The 21,791-nt window shown below is 35.8% G+C and overlaps 1 protein-coding gene across 2 annotated transcripts in view; it reads left to right on the forward strand.

Annotated features, from left to right (window-relative positions):
• Positions 1-21,791, forward strand: part of DNAJC13 (DnaJ heat shock protein family (Hsp40) member C13) — a 124,108-nt gene that overhangs the window by 77,527 nt on the left and 24,790 nt on the right. For both annotated transcript variants that reach the window (XM_032333156.1, XM_032333163.1), the window contains 14 exons: positions 1,981-2,135; positions 2,658-2,703; positions 4,548-4,702; positions 6,014-6,215; positions 7,803-7,918; positions 8,742-8,820; positions 10,231-10,366; positions 12,105-12,289; positions 12,727-12,801; positions 14,409-14,528; positions 15,699-15,878; positions 16,614-16,781; positions 18,904-19,017; positions 20,578-20,694. In XM_032333156.1, coding sequence (XP_032189047.1) covers positions 1,981-2,135; positions 2,658-2,703; positions 4,548-4,702; positions 6,014-6,215; positions 7,803-7,918; positions 8,742-8,820; positions 10,231-10,366; positions 12,105-12,289; positions 12,727-12,801; positions 14,409-14,528; positions 15,699-15,878; positions 16,614-16,781; positions 18,904-19,017; positions 20,578-20,694 — 1,848 coding nt within the window. The remainder of the gene's footprint in view (positions 1-1,980; positions 2,136-2,657; positions 2,704-4,547; positions 4,703-6,013; positions 6,216-7,802; positions 7,919-8,741; positions 8,821-10,230; positions 10,367-12,104; positions 12,290-12,726; positions 12,802-14,408; positions 14,529-15,698; positions 15,879-16,613; positions 16,782-18,903; positions 19,018-20,577; positions 20,695-21,791) is intronic.

Below are 21,791 nucleotides of genomic sequence, written 5' to 3' on the forward strand. Positions count from 1 at the left end.
GATAATGAAAACTGTCCTCTGAAATACAACAGTGACAGTGCCCTATTTAACCCCCCCCCACCCCTGCAACTTCTGTTATTTAAGTATATCAACATTTCAAAATTTGTATGCTTTTCTGTTATGGACCTTTTTGTTTCACTGCTTAAATGAAAGAGTGCTATAATTACTGTTTCTTGGAAACCACCACCCACTCCGGTCTGGAGCATTATACGACTGTATGTGGGGTGGTACAAGAGAAGGATTTGTTTTCTATTCTGGGCATGTAGGTAAAGGCCTACCTCTCTGAAGTATTTTCCCAAGACTTGGGAAGCTGGAAAGAAAGAGGTAAATGCAAACACTGTTGAATTTCAGGCCAGGAAAGAATGACTAAAAAAACCTAAGAGATATGGTTGGGGTAACATGAAGCTTTGGAGGGAAAGAGTCCATATTTTAAAATTATTTTTTTTATTTTTAAAGAGTTTATTTATTTGTATGAGAGAGAGAGCGAGTCTAAGTAGGGGCGTAGCAGGCAGAGGGAAAAGTTGTTTTCCGGCTGAGCAGGGAGCCTTATGTGGGGCTCAGTCCCAGGACTCTGGGATCATGACCTGAGCTGAAGGCAGAGGCTTAACCCACCGAGCCACATAGGCGCCCAGCCTATCTGTTCTTAATAGTATATACTGCTTATATCTTTTATGCTGAGTTCAAAAAATGTTTTTTAGAAGCTCTTTTTATTTTTCCTCAATTTCCCACATTCTGGGAGATTGTAATCTTTCTAAACACAGGCAGCTATAGTAGTTTTTAGGAACATGCTATTTACATTGGTTGGTACAAATTTCTGTACTTCATTTGACTTTAAGAGCAATCACTGGCTTGACCTTTTTGGTAACATCTTCAGAATTTTTAGAGAGTATCTGAGTGAATGTCCTAGGTTTTCTGGTATAGTCAGTTTCAGATATTCTGAGTTTGTGCCTCCTAATTCCTATATATTTTTTAAAATGATATAACAAGTCTTGAACTACAACTGCTATTAAACTAGGGAAAATCCTGTGCTACTGTATCTCAGTTTTTCCTTTGTAAAATATGGCATAGTACTAAACACTCAATCTAAATAACTCATTGAAAAGGCAAAGACACCAAAACACAGAGAAATCCAAATTATTTACAAGACATATAGCAATTCAGTCTTAGAACAGAGTCTACAACTTTGACCTCCTAATATGAGCCAGAATTTACTCGTTATTGCAGTTTTTTTAATGGTAGAATTTGACCCACTGTTGGGGATTCTTGTGAAGTGTTTATAGAAAATTGAGATGCTACCTATATTAAGATAAAACTTACCAAATATCTTTGTCAATTGTTTATTCATAGCAACTCTGTATGATTTTTTTAATAGCCTGGATTATTATGGTGGTCCCAGGTGCTCTCTTCAGTACTATTAGCTCAAATTTCTAGAGACCTCCTCTCTTGATACTTTCTGGCAGTAGAAGTACTACTGGTATTCGGTTACCTGTTTGCCCTCTACCTGCATTTATTTGGACATCTATTTTTCAGTGCTGTTAGTGTGCACTGACACTTCTCTGCTCCTTGAGTTCTCAGGTAGTCTTCAGGGAACGCTTCATGTTCTGAAACTAACCCAAAGCATAGCTACTTTTCCTTTTTATTTTGTCATTAACAAAGAAGTCCACTCTGAAAGAATTCTGCATAAGAAACAGTTTTATCTGTAATGATAACATAGCTTCCCGTGTCTTTGGGCCTTTTCTGAATAAGTTTTCATCAGTTCTCAGTGTTTTACTGTCTGTGCATTAAGCTGTAAAATGATCTAATTTTCAAATCTATTGAGTCTGGTAGACAAACAGAGTTACTAAATCCCACAGTTTTTATTTTATAACTCACAGAAAGGAAACTATAACTTCAGCACATGAAATACATACTCCTAAAGTAAATGATGTTATTGCAAGTTTTTTTTAATAATCCGGTAACAAAAACAATTTATTTTTTTAGCTACTGCTGACCTTTGATCCTATCCTTGTTGAGAAGGTTGCGATTTTGTTACACCATATCATGCAAGATAACCCACAGTTACCTCGTCTTTATCTTAGTGGAGTATTTTTCTTTATCATGATGTATACAGGTTCCAATGTGCTTCCTATTGCTCGGTAAGAACTTTAAAGGTAATCTTCAAGTTATTTGAAATGTAGAGGGATAGATTTTTTAAATTGATTATTTTTGTGAGTACATCATTGCTTTTGTTAAGTTTTTCATTATAAAAGCTGTTTAACTATATGTCTGAAAATTTGGCAGTTAGAGTGAGTAAAAAAATAACTCAGAATTATGCCACTTTACCACATCTAACCGAAGAATTTGTCACCATCTTTTATAATACATACAATTCTAATAATATGTGTTTAATATAACTATACTCATACTACACATACAGTTTTACATTTTGATTTTTCTTCAAATTGGGTGATTTTTCATATTATTACATAATCTTACTATGACTGTAATTTTAAAATCTTCCTAATTTATTTAATTTTTTTCTTAATTAGAAATTAAACAATTTAGGAATATGTATTTTGCAGCTTTTATTTATCTATTTAAAAAATCTGATCTTTAGAAAGCTAAGGTTACTTAATTTAAGTCAGTTCCTATGTCTGACAGGTCATTTTTTCCCCTAGATTTTTGAAGTATACGCATACCAAACAGGCTTTCAAGTCAGAGGAGGTAAGTCAGATTATCCTCTGAATATATAACTTAACACTGGATAAGCTATCTTGGCACTTAAGTTCCCCGAGCTGTGTATGTTTACTAGAATGTAAGCACTTGAGGGCAGGTACTGTTTTACTCATTTTTCATATGCCTTGTGTTACCTTGTACATAGAAAGTCGTAAGGTAATTTTTTTAATGAAAATAAATGTTGCCCATTAGACTTAACATTAAAATTTTAGATGTGAATTATAACTTGACACTGTGACTATAACTTGTTCCCTTTGTGTGAAATTTAGATTAATAATTTTCATAAATACTTGAGTGTATAACTGAATCTCATATAATCAGCTAAAATTTAGTTAAGACATCAGTCTTCTTTTTGTTCAGATCACAAGGTGGCAGAAGTGCCAAGTTTCTTTTTTGAAGCTGCTTAATTTTTCGGGCACTCTCAAGTGTCCTTCCATTTTTACTGAGGAAGAAAAATAGGAATCCAAAAAAGATAAGACTCATCCAGATAGCTTTTGCAACTTGAAACCTTATATTTATTGTCAAAACATAACTAAAGGATGTTTCAAATTTTGTTAGGGTTTTCATGGAGCATTGATTTTCAGATCTTATTGAGAGCATAAAAATAAACCAAAACCAGACCACTGTTGAGGCGACTAATCAAGGAATGTTTATGCCACTTTAACAGTGGATACTAGTTCAAACTGCATGTTTTCTAGAGAAACCAGTGAAGCCCTGGAAATAATCTGTCTAATGCTATTAAAGAGATGGCCATGGCAATATAATTTCCACAGTTTTATACAAATAGAAAATGAGAATATTAAGAAAGTTTTTTTTAAAATTGCTTCTAACGCTACCACTGTACTGTAGCATTAGGCATTCTTGAGCGTTCTTTTTTTCCCTTTTTTTTCTGTGCAGTTAATGAGTATGTAATCTTTTTTCCAAATTTTTATAACATGAGAAATGATACATCATTTCACCTAACAATATTTTGAATAAACTGTGTGACAAAACTCTGGGTACAGGAATTACCAAATAATAGTAGTCTAAAGAACAAAGCAAGCATTTCTTCCTCCTAAAATGTAATGGATAGTGAATTTATGACTTTTATTAGCAAAAAGCCTGGAAGTATTTATCATCTAATTTGTCCTGGCACTAGGTGGTAAAACTGTGTCTGGGTTTTTTCTTTGTCTTTGTCAGATCTTAGAGAAATAAAACATTATCAGTTTGCCTAAAAGGAGAAAAGAAAATTATTTCTAGTCCTTAGCATTTTATTTCTATCAGGTAAAGAAGTGAGTTTTAAAATTTAGTATGATAAAGTATGGTCATTATCCTGATTACATTTGGCCAGCCGGAGAATATAAAGTCCTTAAAATAGTTAATTATAATTACTTTGAGTAGATATTCTCCATCTAAATAGCCATACTTCGTGAGGACTGACTTTTTAAGATGTTGATTTTCTGGACTGACTTGTTTTTGAAAACAGAAGCAGGTACAGGTGAAAATTGTAACCAGCAGCATAACACAGAATTGATGTAAATCTTTAGTGGGATCTTCTCCTTGTGTTTTCCATTCCTGTATAACTAAGCCAGTTGTCCTAAGTAACATCGGCAACACCTGACACCTGACTGCTGGAGGCCCAGCAAATGTTAATTCTATCTTGGGAGCTCATGCCAAAGCCAGTTAATATCAGACATCTTCCCCTTCACATTTTGCCATGTTTTCATCTTAATTTCCAAAGCATAAAAGCAGTTTGTTCCAGTTGTTTTCTTAAAATGTTCTCTAACCCTAATTCATTTATTAGAAAATTGAAAGATAACTTTAGTGTTTCTATGTCTTGTTTTGTTTTAAAGACAAAAGGACAAGATATTTTTCAGAGAAGTATACTTGGGCACATCCTTCCAGAAGCAATGGTTTGTTACTTAGAAAATTATGAGCCTGAAAAGTTTTCTGAGATTTTTCTAGGAGAATTTGATACTCCAGAAGCAATCTGGAGCAGTGAAATGAGGTAAATAGCCCATTGACTGCATTTTATACTCAGAATCTGTGCATCTTGCCATCTGGTTTGACTTCTGTTAAAAGAACTGTTTTAACTAGCTACATGATCTAAGCTACAGTAGTCATTGGTGCCAAATCAGTGACGAGTTTGATAAGACTGGGCTGTAAGCTTTTTTCTATTCTAACATGATTTGACAAAGTTACTGTTACCTTAATAGAGCTTTATATAAGGGTAGAGCCTATTAACCACTGGTGATTCTTAAACCAGTTTATAGAACTGGTAGAATTTTAGGCAGTATGTATGAGGAATATATGGAGATAAAATCAAGACATACCTCCTTGGTATTTGGAAATAGAATTGTACTCCACTAATTAAAAACTATGCCTGTGTCGAATGGATCGCACCAAAGATAACCCCAAATCATTATAGAATGAGGCCCCCTAGTCAGCTTATTTTGACTTTAATGTGGAAGTTAGCATTCCTAAAGAATGTCCTTTAGGGGGAAAAGAAAAAGTAGAGGCACAGAAACAGTTGTCAGCACCCAGACAGGCTGTGGAAAAGAGTTTACACTTTGTAGATCAAATGTCAAGGCCACTCAGTCCTCTTAGCTAGATGGCAGTTGATCTTCTGAGTCAGTTATGCATTCCCTTGGCTAACTACTCACTTATGGTGCCACTTGTTCTTTATCATTTGGCTTAGGTTGACCTGTGGACTTGGCATGTGCTAGGCACCAACTTGAATATGTTCTGTATGACAGTCCTGTTTTTCACTGGGTACAAATGAATAGGAATATGAAAAGTCTTACAACAGTTTTTCTTTCTAATATTTTTCTCCTCTGATTGGTTAATATGAGTCCCTTTCTAAAAGATACAACTGTCTGTGTACTAATCACATCACGTTTTTGCTGAACTGAGGGTCAGAGCCCAGATTGTTAACTAAAATAAATACCATGTAGTGGGTTTCTTTGGGGTGCTGGGAAACTTAATCCCCTGGTTATGCCCTCATGCCTTGTGTATGCAGATGCCATACCATTTGACCTTCTAATGACTGATTTTTGAAAGGACTGGGAATATCAGCCTTTTGTTCTATAGTTGTGTTTATAGATAAGTACTACAAATAAGTTTATATCGATTGAGGATTTTTACACAATAACTTTAGAATGCCCTCAGTAACATATTTTGAACACTTAATTTTAGGCCAATAATTGAATTATTCTAAAGAAGATCCATGTTATTATCATGCATGATTACCTGTCTTAACCTTTTTTTTTTCCCCACTGAAATAATCCCTCATAATGCTTGGAGATTTTTGTAATTGCAGGCGCCTCATGATAGAGAAGATTGCTGCCCATCTTGCTGATTTCACACCACGTCTTCAGAGTAACACAAGAGCACTTTATCAGTATTGTCCCATCCCAGTAATCAACTATCCACAACTAGAAAATGAACTATTTTGTAATATTTATTACCTCAAACAACTTTGTGATACACTCCGATTTCCTGATTGGCCCATTAAAGATCCAGTAAGTCAGTAGATTATTTTGTGCCTTCTCAAACTGTAAAAATAGCCTCTAGTCACTTCTGGATATTTCTTCCTCCTCTTGTAAGGATTATAGCTTCCTTAAGTGTTCCCCCTTCCTTAAGCACTATGCATCTCTGAGTATAGTTTGAATATATTTGGGTAAATCTCAAACTGAAAGATAACTTTTTGAGAAATTATTAAGGACTTTACAATCTTTATCTTTTTGACAAATATAAACATAATTTCATATATATAAGAAATCATATACTGTAATGGCTTGGTGGAAACTTGTCTTTATAGCATACTGAGTAAGCTCACAGATATTAGAGTTAGGCAGTCTGGGATTGAGTCTCAGTTGGGCCATTAATAGGTCTGTTTAACATTGCTTGATTCTTCTAGGCCTCCGTTAGGGTAATAGTACTACTATTACTAATAGCAACTATCTCATGTGGTTGGGCAAATTGAGAACTCATATTAAAAAATAGCATAATTCCTGGCACACATAGGAGGTACTAAGTGAGACCTTCTGATTTATACAGCACTGCCTTTAGGAACTCTCCAACTTGAGCCCCTGAATATCTACTGGAAGCCTGGAATGAAGCCTGGGTGCCCATGTTGGTTTGTTACTGTAGCAGAGGTTATGCCATCATCCTTACCAACAAAAGATTTCAGAACAATTCTGTTTATACCAGTAGACACTGCCTCTTTACAGTACTGCGACCAGATGAAGACAGGTGTCTCTGCCACTTGGTCTGGATTCAGCATAAAGTAATAGAGGAGTATGGGTTTTTTAGGGGGACCTAGGTTTGAATCCAGTTCCATCGCTTCTAAAGTGAGAAACATTGAGCTATAGCTCAGAATCTGAATGGTTTTTGAACGTATTATTGAAATTTTATAAAAGAATTTAGTCTGCTACAGTCTGTAAAGCACCTAGCTCCTTGGCATAGAGACATGCATAAATACTAGCTTTCTTCTTCTGACCTGCTATCCAGACTCCCTTGTTTTTACTATCCCTTAGATTTGTTTGAATGCCAGCTTACAGGGAATTACATGAGATCACCTGGAGAAGCATGCCACCATAGACTGCTTTCTTTCTTACTGCAGTGTCTCATCTACTAGTTTCAAATTTTTCTGTACTTCCTGAACGTTTAACAATTAAAAATAAAGACCTAAAAATTGGCAGAGAATAAATATTTCACATAAGAGGGTTGTCTGGGTCACTCAGTCGGGAAAGTGTCTGACTCTTGATTTTGGCTCAGGTCATGAGGGATCAAGCCCTGCATCAGGTTCTGTGCTAGTTGTGGATCTGGCTTAAGATTCCCTCTCTCCTTCTCCTTCTGCCTCTCCACCCCCTCTAAAAAACAATCACATAAGATAAAGAGAGGGATGTAGCCCTATAGCAGATACCTTGCTGTTTAACAGTGCCAAGAAGGTGATTTTGATTATTTGTATTTCAATAATTGTAGTAATTGGATAGCCTAGAAATATGTTTAAATATATATATAGCACAAGAATTCTGTAACTTAAAAATTACGTTCAGAAATAGTTTTACTTTAAGAGATACAAATTTTAATCCTCTGTCTTTAAGGTTAAGCTTCTAAAAGATACACTTGATGCCTGGAAGAAGGAAGTAGAAAAGAAGCCACCTACAATGTCAATAGATGATGCTTATGAAGTGCTTAATCTCCCTCAAGGACAGGGGCCGTGAGTTATTTTCAGTATTTCAGTAGTAACTTTCTGCCTTGTCTTAGGATATTAATATCAAAGATGAAATTCTTAAACCAACAACTTCTAAATTTTTTTGCTCATTTGGTATACATACCTATGGGAATAGCCATATGGAACTGTATCCATATGATTATCATTTACTGCACATTTATTAGCAGAATTAACACTTCTCTGTCCTTGCTGGTAAGCCTTCGCTGTCTATTAATTGAAGTAATTGTTGCAAAACACCTGGCACTATACCTGACACATGGTGGATACTCAGATACTCATCTTTGCCTTTCCTCTTACAGTTTGTGTTATACATGAGAAAGAGACTTGGTAACAGTATGTTTAGGTCACTAAGTGACAGATGTGTAAGAATGCAGGTTTACTTCACTATTAGAGATGATTTTGTAGTAGAATATATAACATTAGAGAAAAATGGTTTATAGGACATTTCTCAAGTATAGACTGAATTTGTGTATTTTTGGCAAGACTGATAGTTAAAATTACTTAATATTACAGAGTTTGAAGTGTCATTTTGAAAAATTGGTTTGAAAAAAACATACTTTAATTTTTCAAATACAGTTTTGTAATTTGAAGTGATTGATAACTTTCCATAGGGAACATTGAGGTTTTATCTTTTAGATGTAAAGTTAGCATAGAGAATATTCTTTCTTGACTCTTGCTGGGTTTAATTTGATGCCTAATTTATGATCATATACAATAAAAGTAAGGTTCTTACAGTATTCTTTTAAATAATGATATAAAATTTTTTCTTGCACCTTACTCTTAAAAAAATAATTTTGCTGTTTAACAGGCATGATGAGAGCAAGATTAGAAAAGCTTACTTCAGACTTGCACAAAAGTACCACCCTGATAAGAATCCAGAAGGGAGGGTATGTACTGCCTTTGGAGTTGGGACTTTCGGATTGACTTTCTTTGGCTCTATTATTATGGTAGATGGACAGAAGATATACTTACTCCCTCTGCTTGTATCTGCCTCATAATATAATGCCCAGTGTATGGTAAATTAACTTTTAGCCCACATGCTCATGGTTTCTGCATAAATGGTCCTCCCTCAGTTTACCAAAAGGACTGCCCTTATGACTCATAACTTCTGGATATTTTCTTCCATCCGAGAATTAACGCTGATGGACAGTTGTATAAATAATTGAACATCAGAAGTGTGGATGAACTTAATTCACTTGTAGATGATGTTATTGCCATACGAATTGCTGCGGGTACTTTTTTCTTTTTCTAATGACACCTGAAAAAGTAGAAAATTTGGATCAGACTTGAAGTTAACAGGTGTCAGCATTTCCTGATCCTCCCTCTTCCAGCTTCTTATTACTAAAATATCAAGAAAGATTCATAAAAGATGAAATCACACAGTAACTTCTGTAACTAAGACTGGTAGTTTATTGCTAGAAACTTGGAGTAATTTTCACTGATTTCAAGGTTAATACTTTTTTTATTAGAGATAGTATTCCTAATTGGGAAGACTTGGTATTGAAAAGATAATGCTTTTATATATTTGAGACTTTCTGATCAAAAACTAGGAATTTTTTGAGAAATGGATAGCAGTGCAGATTCATCTGGGAGAGAAAACAAAGTAAGAAGAAATTTTTGAAATCAGTGTTAAATTTCTAGACTTAACCAACCAGATGTTAAAATACTCTGTAAAGCTATAATAATAAAACAACATGACCCTGACACAAGAATCAACATGTAGATCAAGGAACATAATACAGTGTTGGAACAGTTTAAGAGAATGGATTTAGGAGTCAGACCTGAGTGTAAGTCTTAGCCCATCACCAGTTGGCTTTGTGCTCTTAGACAAGTTATTTAACATTATCTAAAAAATGAGGATATAACTGTACATACCTCATGTGGCTGTTTGGAGGCTTTAAATGAGATAATGTTTGTAAAGCATATTCAGTACAATGCCTGCTGTAGTACTCATTAAATAGTATCTCTTCTATTATAACTGTCTTTACAATAGCTTAGAAACTGTCTTTAATGTGTATGAACTCAATGTGGGTATAAACCCAGTGAAGAATTTTTTTAGTAATGGTATTAAGATGAATAAAATCTATTTGGGGGTGGGGAGAGAGAAAATTTCACCTTCCAAGTATACCAGCTAGATTACAATTGGAATGAGTTCCTTAATGTAAAAAAAAAAAACAAAAACAAACAAAATAATAACTAAAGAAGTTGCTGGTAAAATACAAACGAGCTGTGTTCTGTTGAAGTTGTAGTTTGAGATGTTCCAAACTAAAAGTTAATTATTTTTGGTCATATTACAGGATATGTTTGAAAAAGTAAATAAAGCATATGAATTTTTATGTACCAAATCAGCAAAAATAGTGGATGGACCAGATCCAGAGAATATCATTTTAATTCTGAAAACACAGAGTATCCTCTTCAACCGTCATAAGGAAGGTAAGGCATATGTTAATCTCAAATTTTAGTTTACCTTCCATTTAACTCTACAAGGTTACTTGTTTCTGTAGCATATTTCAATAGATTTAGAGTTATTATTGCAAAAGATTCTTAGAATTGCATTTCAGATATAGTGAAAGAGTAGTTTTCTGTCAGAAGGCCCAAAATGTTGTTTGTATTATACTTTCTATTTCCTGCCTGTGTTTTTCAATATTTTACATTTTCAGCGAATTTTCATTTTTCTTTCCTGAAGGACATTTGTATTCTGTGGAGGTACTTGGGTAGTTTTTTGTGTTTAGCCATTAAGCAGCAAACATTAAAGATCTGTAATGGATCTGGAATTTAAGGATCATTTCATGTTGTTCTTAAATCACAAATCACAGGTAAAAGACTGCGCCTGTTATAACTTTAAAAGCTTCTAAAGGCTGGTCTGGTCTTTCAAACGCAACAGAAACTTTTCACATGATCATATGCTTCTCTCATACTTCTCATTTCCTTTATGATCCTGGGGCCCCCGGTGACTCAGTTAAGGGTCTTCCTTCAACTCAGGTCATGATCCCAGAGCCCTGGGATCAAGCCCTGCATGGGGCTCCCTGCCCAGTGGGAAACCTGCTTCTCCTTCTCCCTCTGCCACTGCCCTTGCTCATGTTCTCTGTCTTTCTCTCTCTCAGTCAAATAAATCAAAAAAAATTTAAAAAAAAAAAAAACACTAAAACCCTCTCTGATCCTGTGGGACAGTTTGAAAAACACTGTTTTAAAAGAAATAGGTATGATTTCAGAATACAGGGTTATTGGGAATTTCCGGCATGTTTGTGGGGTCATTTGCAATAACAATAGCATCTACAAAGCCAGGAGTATGTTGTAAACTTGAAAGGCTTTGTTAGAAATGGGAAGTTAGGTTCAAGACAGCAGTTATTTTTTGGCTTGGGAAATGAATGGCTTGAAGTGTTGTGTGGGAGACCCATTTGCTCTGTAGGATGATTTTAGGAGAGAAGGAAGGGAGGACAGTGGGGATTTGACATAAGCAGGACTGTTGGGTAATTGAAGAAAAGTGGGCTTGCAGTTTTACTATTGGAGGGGACAGCATGAGGATCTAGCAATTTGAGAGCAGTGATTAATTGATTTACTTTTGCATGAGTTGAACAGAACACATTTAGCTATATCACATTTACCACTAATAAGAATGAGTTTAAAGAAGTCATTTTCAAACCATTGGTTGTGTTTTAATGGCTAACAGCTATGTAAGAGTGGTAGTTGTGGCTTACCATTGGTTTGTTATCAAGGTCGTAATGTTTTTTCAGGCTGTGTATCCCACTTACCCAAAGGGGATTTATACCTAATTAATTCTGGTGTGGGATCCTGATTTGTCTGTGCTGTCTGTGATCAAGTGAAAAGTTACAAAATCCCATGGACAACATAGAAAGTAGATATTTTGTGAAGGATCAAACCACTACATACTTAAGTTCAGTAAATGTATCAGAAAATACTCTATTTTTGGTGGAAGCATTTTGGAGAAATGAGCCAAATAAGTGTGCTAGAAAAAGAAAGATCCAAGAGATTTATACCATTTTAATTTCTTTTTATGAACTAGAATTAGGAGACATTTAAAATGTCAAATGTTTTATCATTTTCTTTAAGGGAACATAATTAAAAATAGTGTTAGAATTAACTTAAAACCATAACAGTCAGTTTTTGTTTTGTTTGCCATTTTTCCAACACTAACCATTGATTATTTCAGATTTACAGCCTTATAAATATGCAGGATACCCCATGCTAATTAGGACTATAACAATGGAAACTTCAGATGACCTCCTTTTCTCAAAAGAATCACCACTGTTGCCTGCTGCTACAGAGCTGGCTTTCCATACTGTCAACTGCTCAGCCCTCAATGCTGAAGAGCTCAGAAGGGAGAATGGAATTGAGGTAATGTGGAATGTCCTCCGTGCTTCACTTCAAGCTCGTTCAGGCACATTGTATGACTTTTGTCAATAGAGAATTCACCAAGTATAAGTAAAATTGATATAATTTCTTTTAATTTATTCCAGCAAATAACATGCTATAGTCTCCATATTCTAGTGTCAAAATTAAAAATAGAATGGAGCCTTATTTCCATAATATGAAGGGAGAGTATTGGATTCAAGATTGGTAAACTTGCAGCTTATAAACTAGCTTATTGGGAATGTTTAAAAAGAAACTTATGGTAATCCTTTGTTTATTTAATAAATGTTAATTAAGCAAAACACCTTTATTGACCAAGTATCTAACATGAAAAGATTTTTAATATTTTATTCCTATAAGAAAAGGCTTTTCTGGCTTCAAGTCCAAATGTAGAATTAATGGCTGATCTTCTCTTTTTCCAGGTGTTACAGGAGGCTTTTAGTCGCTGTGTGGCTGTCTTGAATCGTTCTAGTAAACCAAGTGACATGTCAGTACAGGTGAGGCTAACATGTATGGTTCTATGAAAGTTATACTTGACTAGTAGTAGTTCAGACTTGAACATCTATGAGGATCACTTGGAGGGCTCATGAAAATGTGGTTGGCTAACCTCCACTCGCCCTGCTGCCCACTGTTTCTGATTCAGTGGTTCTGGGGTGGAGGACTGAGAATACGCTTCTCTAACAAATTCCCAAAAGATGCTGATGCTGTTGATCTCTATATCATGCTTTAAGAAGTACTGCACTAAATTACTTGTGATCTAGTGGCTTAATTTTTTTTTTTCTTAGAGAATAATATAATGAAGCTTTCTGTCTCCATCACCCAGTTTCACACATTTGTCATTTTGCCATTCTTGTTTCCTTTATCATCTGCCCCCTTCCCTAACTTTCTTGTTTATCTCTGTCCATCATCCCTTGTACTTTTTTTCTAGTTGTGTTGAGAAATAATTGGCATGTATCATTGTATAAATTTAGGGCATATAGCTTGATGCTTTGATTTACATATATTGTGAAAAGATTACCACAGGTTCAGCTAACATTCATTGTCTTATACAGATTTAATAATCCACTCCTATTATAGTTTTTTTTTTTTTTTAACGGTTTATTTATTTATTTGACAGACAGAGCACAAACAGGGGGAGTGGCAAGGAGAGGGAGAAGCAGGCTTTCCACTGAGCAGGGGCCCAATGCAGGGCTTGATCCCAAGACCCTGGGATCATGACCTGAGCAGAAGGCAAGCACTTAACTGACTGAGGCACCCATATGCTCCCCCCACTGCTGTAGTGTTTTAATTGGTTTATTTTCTTTCTGTTAAGTTTATAATTGAATGATAGAAAAATCTATCAGGAATTCATTGAGATTATTGTAGAATGCATCTTTTTATGTGATCCTTTTTTAATGCCTGCAGATTTTAGGATTTAAAACAATCAAGTTCAAGCCTTTTAGTTTCATCCTGTATTTTGAAGTGCAGTGTATACGTAGAATTGTAATTCTGCAATGTTAATAGGTTGGACAAAAATACCTTAATCCAGAGTTGGCAAACAGTTTTTATAAAGGGCCAAAGAGTAAACATTTCAAACTTTCAGGCTATAGATACAGTCTCTGTTGCATATTTTTGTGGTTTTTCTTTGCAGCCCTTTAAAGATGTAAAAATCATTCATTGCTCCCGGCCATGCAAAAATAGGCCACAGTCATTTTGGCCTATGCACTGCATGGCCATTGGCTGCCAACCCTGCATCTGTAGGAAATCATAATCATAATCAGGAATACTGGCGATTCAACAGAGATGTTCTTTTTTTTTTTTAAGATTTTATTTATTTATTTGACAGGCAGAGATCACAAGTAGGCAGGGGTGGGGGTGTGGGGGGAGAAGTGGACTCCCCACTGAGCAGAGAGCGTGATGCGGGGCTCAGTTCCAGGACCCTGAGATCATGACCTGAGCCCAAGGCTGAGCCACCCAGGTGCCCCAGAAATGTTCTTTTCAATTTTGAAGCGTCATATGTACTATTAAAACATTATTCATGAATCTTTGCTGATTTGATTTCTGCTGTCTTAAATAAGGAATGCACATGTAACTCTCTTGTTTTGCTCTGTTTTGTTGTGTGCAGGTGTGTGGACACATAAGCAAATGCTATAGCGTGGCCGCTCAGTTTGAAGAATGCCGAGAAAAGATCACAGAAATGCCGGGCATCATCAAGGATCTCTGTCGGGTGCTATATTTTGGCAAGGTACAGCTCATTTTTAATGCTTTCTGGATGCAGTAAGCAATGGGTGTTCTTGTCAAGTAAGTAGCCAGTTCCCAATTTATAAATAAGCTGTTTTTCCCAAAATCATTTTTATGTGCATTAGTTGGATCTCTAAAATCATTTTTCATAGAGCCCTTGCTGTAAATGGAGGCTTTTGTTCTTAACAGTGGTCTATAAGGAATAAAACTAAAGTGATACTTGTATAGTGAAGTGGGTCTCATCTGAACATTTGAAGAGAGGCAGAGAAGAAATGAGAGACTAGAGTAAATAGATGTAGTGCAAGTAAAGGACCATGTGAAACCTGAAATAGTCAGTAGCTGCCTGGTGAGAAAGGCTCTGTGGAGCTGAGAACTTAGCACTTCCTCCTAATCCAGTCGTGCTGAGGGCAGCTGGCTGGGGTAGATGAAGTGGTGACTGGGAAGAGGAGAGAGATTTCTTAGATAACCAGAGAGAATGAGTTGTTTTGGAGTAGAACAGAATTGGGGTGCTGATCCTGGCCTGAGGTATCTAGAAATAAGGAATCTAATGAAAATCTCTCAACTATATTTACACAATGTCCTTAGAAGTATTTAATAAGAATAAAAACTCTGACATAAGGAAGCAAATCCACAGACCTGTGCTGAAGATACTGCTGATACACTTAGGATCCTAGCGTGTGAGTTGCTGTTAATGCCTTATCACTACTTTTAAAAATTAAAGATATGAAAAATGAAAAAAAACTGTGTTCCCAAGACTTTAAACACTAGCTTCAAAGATAATTCTGTGTCTTGTCACAGGGTCACTTTTAATTTTAGGCTTTAAAGGATATTGGATTCAGATTTAAATTGGAATTGAAAATAGAATAGGAGGTAAACATCTTGCACAGTAAGATAGCTACCTTGACGTAAATTCACAGCCAGTTTCTCTTGGGAGTTTTTTAAACCCTGTAATTTCATTATTCTTTCTTTCTTTGTTTTAAAGATTTTATTTATTTGACAGAGAGAGACAGCGAGAGAGGGAACACAAGCAGGGGGAATGGGAGAAGGAGAAGCAGGCTTCCCACAGAGCAAGGAGCCTGATGCGGGACCCTGGGATCATAACCTGAGCCGAATGCAGATGCTTAGCAACTGAGCCACCCAGGCGCTGCTAATTTTATTATTATTATTCTCACAGAGTATTCCGCGGGTTGCTGCTCTTGGAGTAGAATGTGTCAGTTCTTTTGCTGTGGATTTCTGGCTTCAGACACACCTATTTCAGGCTGGGATTTTGTGGCATCTGCTTGGTTATCTGTTTAATTATGACTACACACTAGAAGAGAGTGGCATTCAGAAAAGTGAGGAAACAAACCAACAGGTAACTTTCACACTGCTCTCATCTTGAATTTGAACCCATACCATAGGTTAATGCCGAATTAATGCAAAGCAGAGTTCCATTTATTCAGAGCCCCAGACATAAACTGTTTTCTAGATAACTTAAGCTTATTGCTCTTTAAGCCCCAGAACTTTTTATCTTAACCACTTGTGCTAGAAGGATACGATGGTGGGAATTTGCAGTACCATATACAGAATGTAACAGTCTTTTCTTGATTACTTAGAATGAACTTCATGATTGCAAAATTATGGTTGTGTAACACAGGGAAATATAACAGTAATATTGGGCTGTTGGGGCTAGCCACCCATAGATACTTGTACTTAACTGATTTTCTTGGAATATTTTTTCCTGTCTCTCCTTGTTTAGTCACTGTCATTCATTATTCCTGTCATTCATGTGTTTCTCTAACAGGCAAGTCTGCCTGCCTATCCCCTACTCCCCACCCTACCCCCAAATGTGCTTCTTCCAGTTATGTACAAGATACTATATTGACTATAAATGAGTATACAGATTCTGATTTCCTTTTGTGTAAATGAAAGAGTAAGCTCTAATGCATAAGCTCTTATATCAGTGTTGGGGACTTGCTTTTCCTCCTTAAATGTGTCCCAAATAGTTTTGTTTTGTTTTTTTCCTTATGGTTTTGATTCCATAAAGGTACCATGTTACTTATGTAATATAACAGATCTACTTCAATGTCTTAATTTTTTTTTATAACAGGAAGTAGCCAACAGCCTTGCTAAACTGAGTGTCCGTGCCCTAAGTCGCCTTGGAGGATATCTGCCTGAAGAACAGGCGACCCCAGAAAATCCAACCATAAGAAAAAGTTTAGCTGGCATGCTGACACCCTATGTTGCTAGAAAACTTGCTGTGGTTAGTGCTACAGAGGTACGTTGCTTCAGAATAGCCTGGGTTTTGATGACTGTTCCAAGATCATTTAAATAGTAGAATAACACAACAATGTTGATTGCTCTAGGAAACCTAAAAATTGAGAATGATCATGTTTGTTCTTTCATCCAAGAAATTCAGTTTATTGTGGTTTGATCCTGATAATATCAGGTCTGCAAGCCTACTCTTTCTGCAGGGGAAAATTAACTTTGTTTTTCAGCTCTGGAGCCTACCATAATTCTTAGCAGCCTTGTGTCACAAGGGGACAGGAAAAGAGAACAAGCTTGGAAATGGTATTTCACAATGGGCAGAGAAGTGGGAGTTAGGAGACTCTTGAGTCTATTTATGGCTGTTTCTTCTCTTCCTTTCTTTTTTTTTTTTTTTTTTTTTCCACCTAAGATTTTTATTTATTTATTCAAGAGAATAAATAGGGAGAGACAGGAGAGACAGAGCAACACACATACATGCATTCATGACAAAAATCAAGCGTGACTTTGACAGCTCTACCAACCTCTTTGGCCTCTTCTGTGAGGATCATTGAGAAACAATCTAAGAATGTGGCACTGAAGAATTAAACTATAAAAATCCATTCATTTGAATACTATGAAGCCCTAAATTGTAAAGGTATGTTTAAAGACATTAAAAGATGTTTAAAGTATTTTAAGTGAAAAGGCTAAAAATCCCATTTTTGGTATTAAAAAAGTGGATGGATGGATCTGTACTAATATGGTAACTGTAGTTACCCTTGAATGAAAGAATTCTAGACTATTTTTATGTTTTCTCTTATGATTATGCAATCCTTTTGTAAGGGAAGAAGGCCTCAGTGTCCCAGATATAAAGTACTCTTAGAATTTTTAAATATTTGTTTTTAATTCAGTCTGACTCTTTTTTTGGTGTAGGCCATTGCTTTTCAGTGTCCCCTGGGCAAGAGGTGAAGAGCTTTAGATGCCACTCTTAATCTTCGTACTTTTTCTGAGTTTTGTGTTCAGCAGCATGATGTATTTTACTGGGGAGACATTCTTTCCAGAAATACTGGCAGGTTGTTGATAAACTACAGGGGGTGGGGGGGAAGCTTTTCAGAATCTTGGTCTGAACACCATTTGGATTTTTCAGAATGCTTATTTTAAACCACAATTCTCAAAGTTTTACAATTCTTCTAAGACTTTTTTTTTTTTTTTTTTTTAAGATTTTATTTATTTGTCAGAGAGCAAGAACACAAGCAGGGGGAGTTGTAGGGAGAGGCAGAGGAAGAAGCAGGCTCCCTGCTGAGCAAGAAGCCTGATGTGTGGCTTGATCCCAAGACTCTGGGATCATGACCAGAGCCGAAGGCAGACACTTAACCAACTGAGCCATCCAGGGGTCCTTCCTAAGAATGTATTCTTTAGTCATTTTAGTTAACTAATAGTTAACATTTTTAAAACAAGTTAGATGGTTTTGTCTAAGACAAAGGTATTAACCCAGTGACTTCCTGCTAGCATAGAGCTTTGTAAATGTAAAATGTACAGAAATTTGTATTAAAACATTTGAAGAGTTAGATGTCTATTCACTTTTAATTGCAGAAGACCAGATAGACAAAGGGAAAGCGCTGTGGATGGCTAAGCAGAAGCTATGCTTTTAGAATTGCTTAATGCAGCCTTGGGTTTGGCCAAGAAAATCGAAAGTGACTCTGCCCATAAATTTTGCTAACCTTCACAGCAGTGTGCTTCAGAAAGATTTAGATTTTGTTTTCAGATATGTTTATATAAAGGTAGTATGGAATGATTCTTTCTAAGCCTATGTTTACTAAGAGTTTATTAAATGTTTCAGCACAAACTATCTCTCATATTTTTCACTGTAGCAGAGCAAATGTTAAGGATGTGAAGTCACACAGACTCTAATTTGAATCCCAGTTTTCCTCCACTTAATGGCTGGTTGTGTGACTTGGGACAAATCATTAGATTGCTCTTAGCTTTGATTTTTCTCAGCTGCAAAATGGATAATATCAACAAACTTGTTAGAACTATTGAGGCCCATTATACTTAAGGCACTTACTACAGGGCTTGGCATGTCATCAGCAGTTTCAGTAAATGCTAACTTGCACTATTTTTTTTCTGTTAAAAAATAATAATATTCTGTGTCCTAGATTCTGAAGATGCTCAACAGCAACACCGAGAGCCCTTATTTGATATGGAATAATTGTACAAGAGCAGAACTACTTGAGTTTCTTGAATCCCAACAAGAAAACATGATTAAAAAGGTATGTTATTGTTTCATAAACTTCTGGGGTTACTTGGTCTCAAAATATTCTCTGGAAACATAATTCAGTACTGACAAGACAGAAACATACTGTTTCTCCATTTGGTGTTAGGCCTACAGGTTTTTGCCACCTAATGGGTGGCCCTTGTAAGAACGGCAGTCTTGTACTAAATGATAAATTTGTGTTTGTTGTTGTCCCGTTTACATGTAAACATCTTTTAATGTCTTTAAACATACCTTTACATGTCCCATTTACAAGTCCCGTTTACATGTACATGAACAGCTACATGTAAACAACTCCAAAAACACTGTTGCAGTTGTTGTCTTCGGCTTCTTTTGCCAGTACATCAAAGTTGCTTTCTGGTATCAGAATCAAACCTACATCAAAGTTGCTTTCTGGTATCAGAATCAAACCGTTTCTCCTGTCTTGCCACCTTCTGGTGGAGAATCTCTGAAGCTGTGAAAAACAAAAAACAACAACAAAATAACCAAAATAGTCCTGTGGCCAAAGATAAGGCCTGCTTAGTCCATACACTGGATGGTTGAGACTTAATGGTTTAGCAGACAGTTATGTTTATAGGCTTAGATCTAATTAAACAGTAAAGACCAATGTTCTGTCCTGAATTATTCAAGATTTTTTTTTAAACTCATTTCATGATAGAACTCTACAGATCAAAGTTTTGAGAATTGCGGAGCTGGAGAGAACAGGTCTCACATTCTTATACATCTCTTCTTTTGCCAGAAGAAACATAATAGCATCTTCTCTTTGTTTAACACTTTACAGTTTATTGTATACTTTTACATATCATTTCAGTCCAACTTAAATTTTGTGTAATTTCCACCTAAATCTACATTGGTGCTGTTTTTCTGCCATTCCTCTTTTCTATCTTTTTCCTTTTCCTTAAATGGATACACTTCCCAGTGTGGCAACCTCTGTATTACCATGTCTTCTTTCTTTTTTTTCTTCAGAGACTCTATTTTCTAGCACTTCCATTCAGTGTATTACTTCTCTTTTTTTATTTTTTACTATTTTTTTATTTTAATTTTTTTTAATTAACATATAATGTATTATTAGCCCCAGGGATACAGGTCTGTAAATCGCCAGGTTTATACACTTCACAGCACTCACCATAACACATATCAGTGTATTAATTTTTAAAGGCCAGTCCAGTGTGTTCACTTCTTAGCTCCATCATCCTAGAGCTGACCAGGCCAGATGTCTGCTGAGTGGAGTGAGAAGAACCAAGTGTCATACTAGCTTTATAAACATTAGCTCTAAGACACCTTGTTGTGATCTTTTGAAATTTTAGAATGAGTTATAATATTAACCTTTGGACTAAAAAATAACTGATGCCTATTCAAGAGTTAATATTATTAGTTGTAAACATTAATACTGCATTGAGTGCTTTGATGTGTGTCCCACCACAGTTTCCCTCTAGAAAAAAATGGAACTTCCAGGCTATTTATCTGTTAAATTATTAAATTGACTATGGTTAGATTTATAAATCAGACACTGGTGATTCTGATTTACATCTAACAGTCTGTTTTCTTTTTTAAAAAGGGTGATTGTGACAAAACTTATGGATCAGAATTTGTCTATAGTGATCACGCCAAAGAACTTATTGTAGGGGAGATTTTTGTTAGGGTGTATAATGAAGTCCCTACTTTCCAACTAGAGGTAAGCTCTCTACTTCTCATTTTGTCTGATACCCTCAGTCTGTTTTTTATTGAAAGCTACTAGTTTATTCACACTAAATAAGTTGAAATAATACATGTTCTTTGCCAAGTGTGTTACACTCACCTGGGTATGTGATGTGGTTACCATTAGTAATTTGTAAACCTCTTTATTTTCCTTGTTGAAGAACTTATTTTGTGGATTCATGAAAATAAGTATTCCTTGCCCGACTGTTTTTTATATTTTATGGATGATGCTACCTAACTGTGTCATGTGCATATACCTTTGACTTACTAGTCTCTCCTGGAAGTGCAAGGTCATTTACACATTGACTATGTCATGTAGAATATCAGACCACCAGACAGAAGTACTTCTCTGGCCAATTATTAGAGGAAAATAAGAAGATACCATTGGAAAGCAAAGAGATTTTTTTAGAAAATGATTGCGGTCAAACCATGTCATTTCTTTTGATGATCCCTATTCACTTTCAGAAGCAAACAAGGAGCTTTTTTATCTTCAAGTGCTTGGTGGTCATGTAGGAATTTTTTGTTGTAGTTTTTTCCTTGGAGGGAGTGGCAAGGAGGATTTGGTGGTTGGTTGGTCTATAAGAAGGGAAGAAGTGAGGCTTTGGTTTGTTTTTTGTTTTTTGTGTTTTAAAATTTATTTATTTGAGAGAGAGCCACAAGCAGGGAGAGTGTCAGGCTCCCCACTGAGCAGAGAGCCCAACGCGGGTTTGGATCCCAGGACCCTGGGATCATGACCCAAACCAAAGGCAATGCTTAACCGACTGAGCCACCCAGGTGTCCCACTGGGGCTTTGTTTTCAAGTTTGCACTTGGGAAAAAGGAATCTACTAAACCATAATGTATATTATGGTTTATCACAGAATAGTATGTATAAATAGCTGTAAGGCAGAGTGAGTTCATTGATTTGTGAAGTTCTTTGAAAACTGTCCTTCAAATTTCTATTCTATTTTTTTAAATATAAAAATATAACCAAATTGTGGAAGTTACATACGGTACTATCAATTACTTTGATTTGTAAAAGGAAGAGATACACTAATTCAGAATTGGTATACTAAGGTCCTAATGGGACTATATC

Source organism: Mustela erminea, chromosome 1, assembly GCF_009829155.1.
Source record: "Mustela erminea isolate mMusErm1 chromosome 1, mMusErm1.Pri, whole genome shotgun sequence".
In the NCBI taxonomy this organism is placed as follows: Eukaryota; Metazoa; Chordata; class Mammalia; order Carnivora; family Mustelidae; genus Mustela; species Mustela erminea.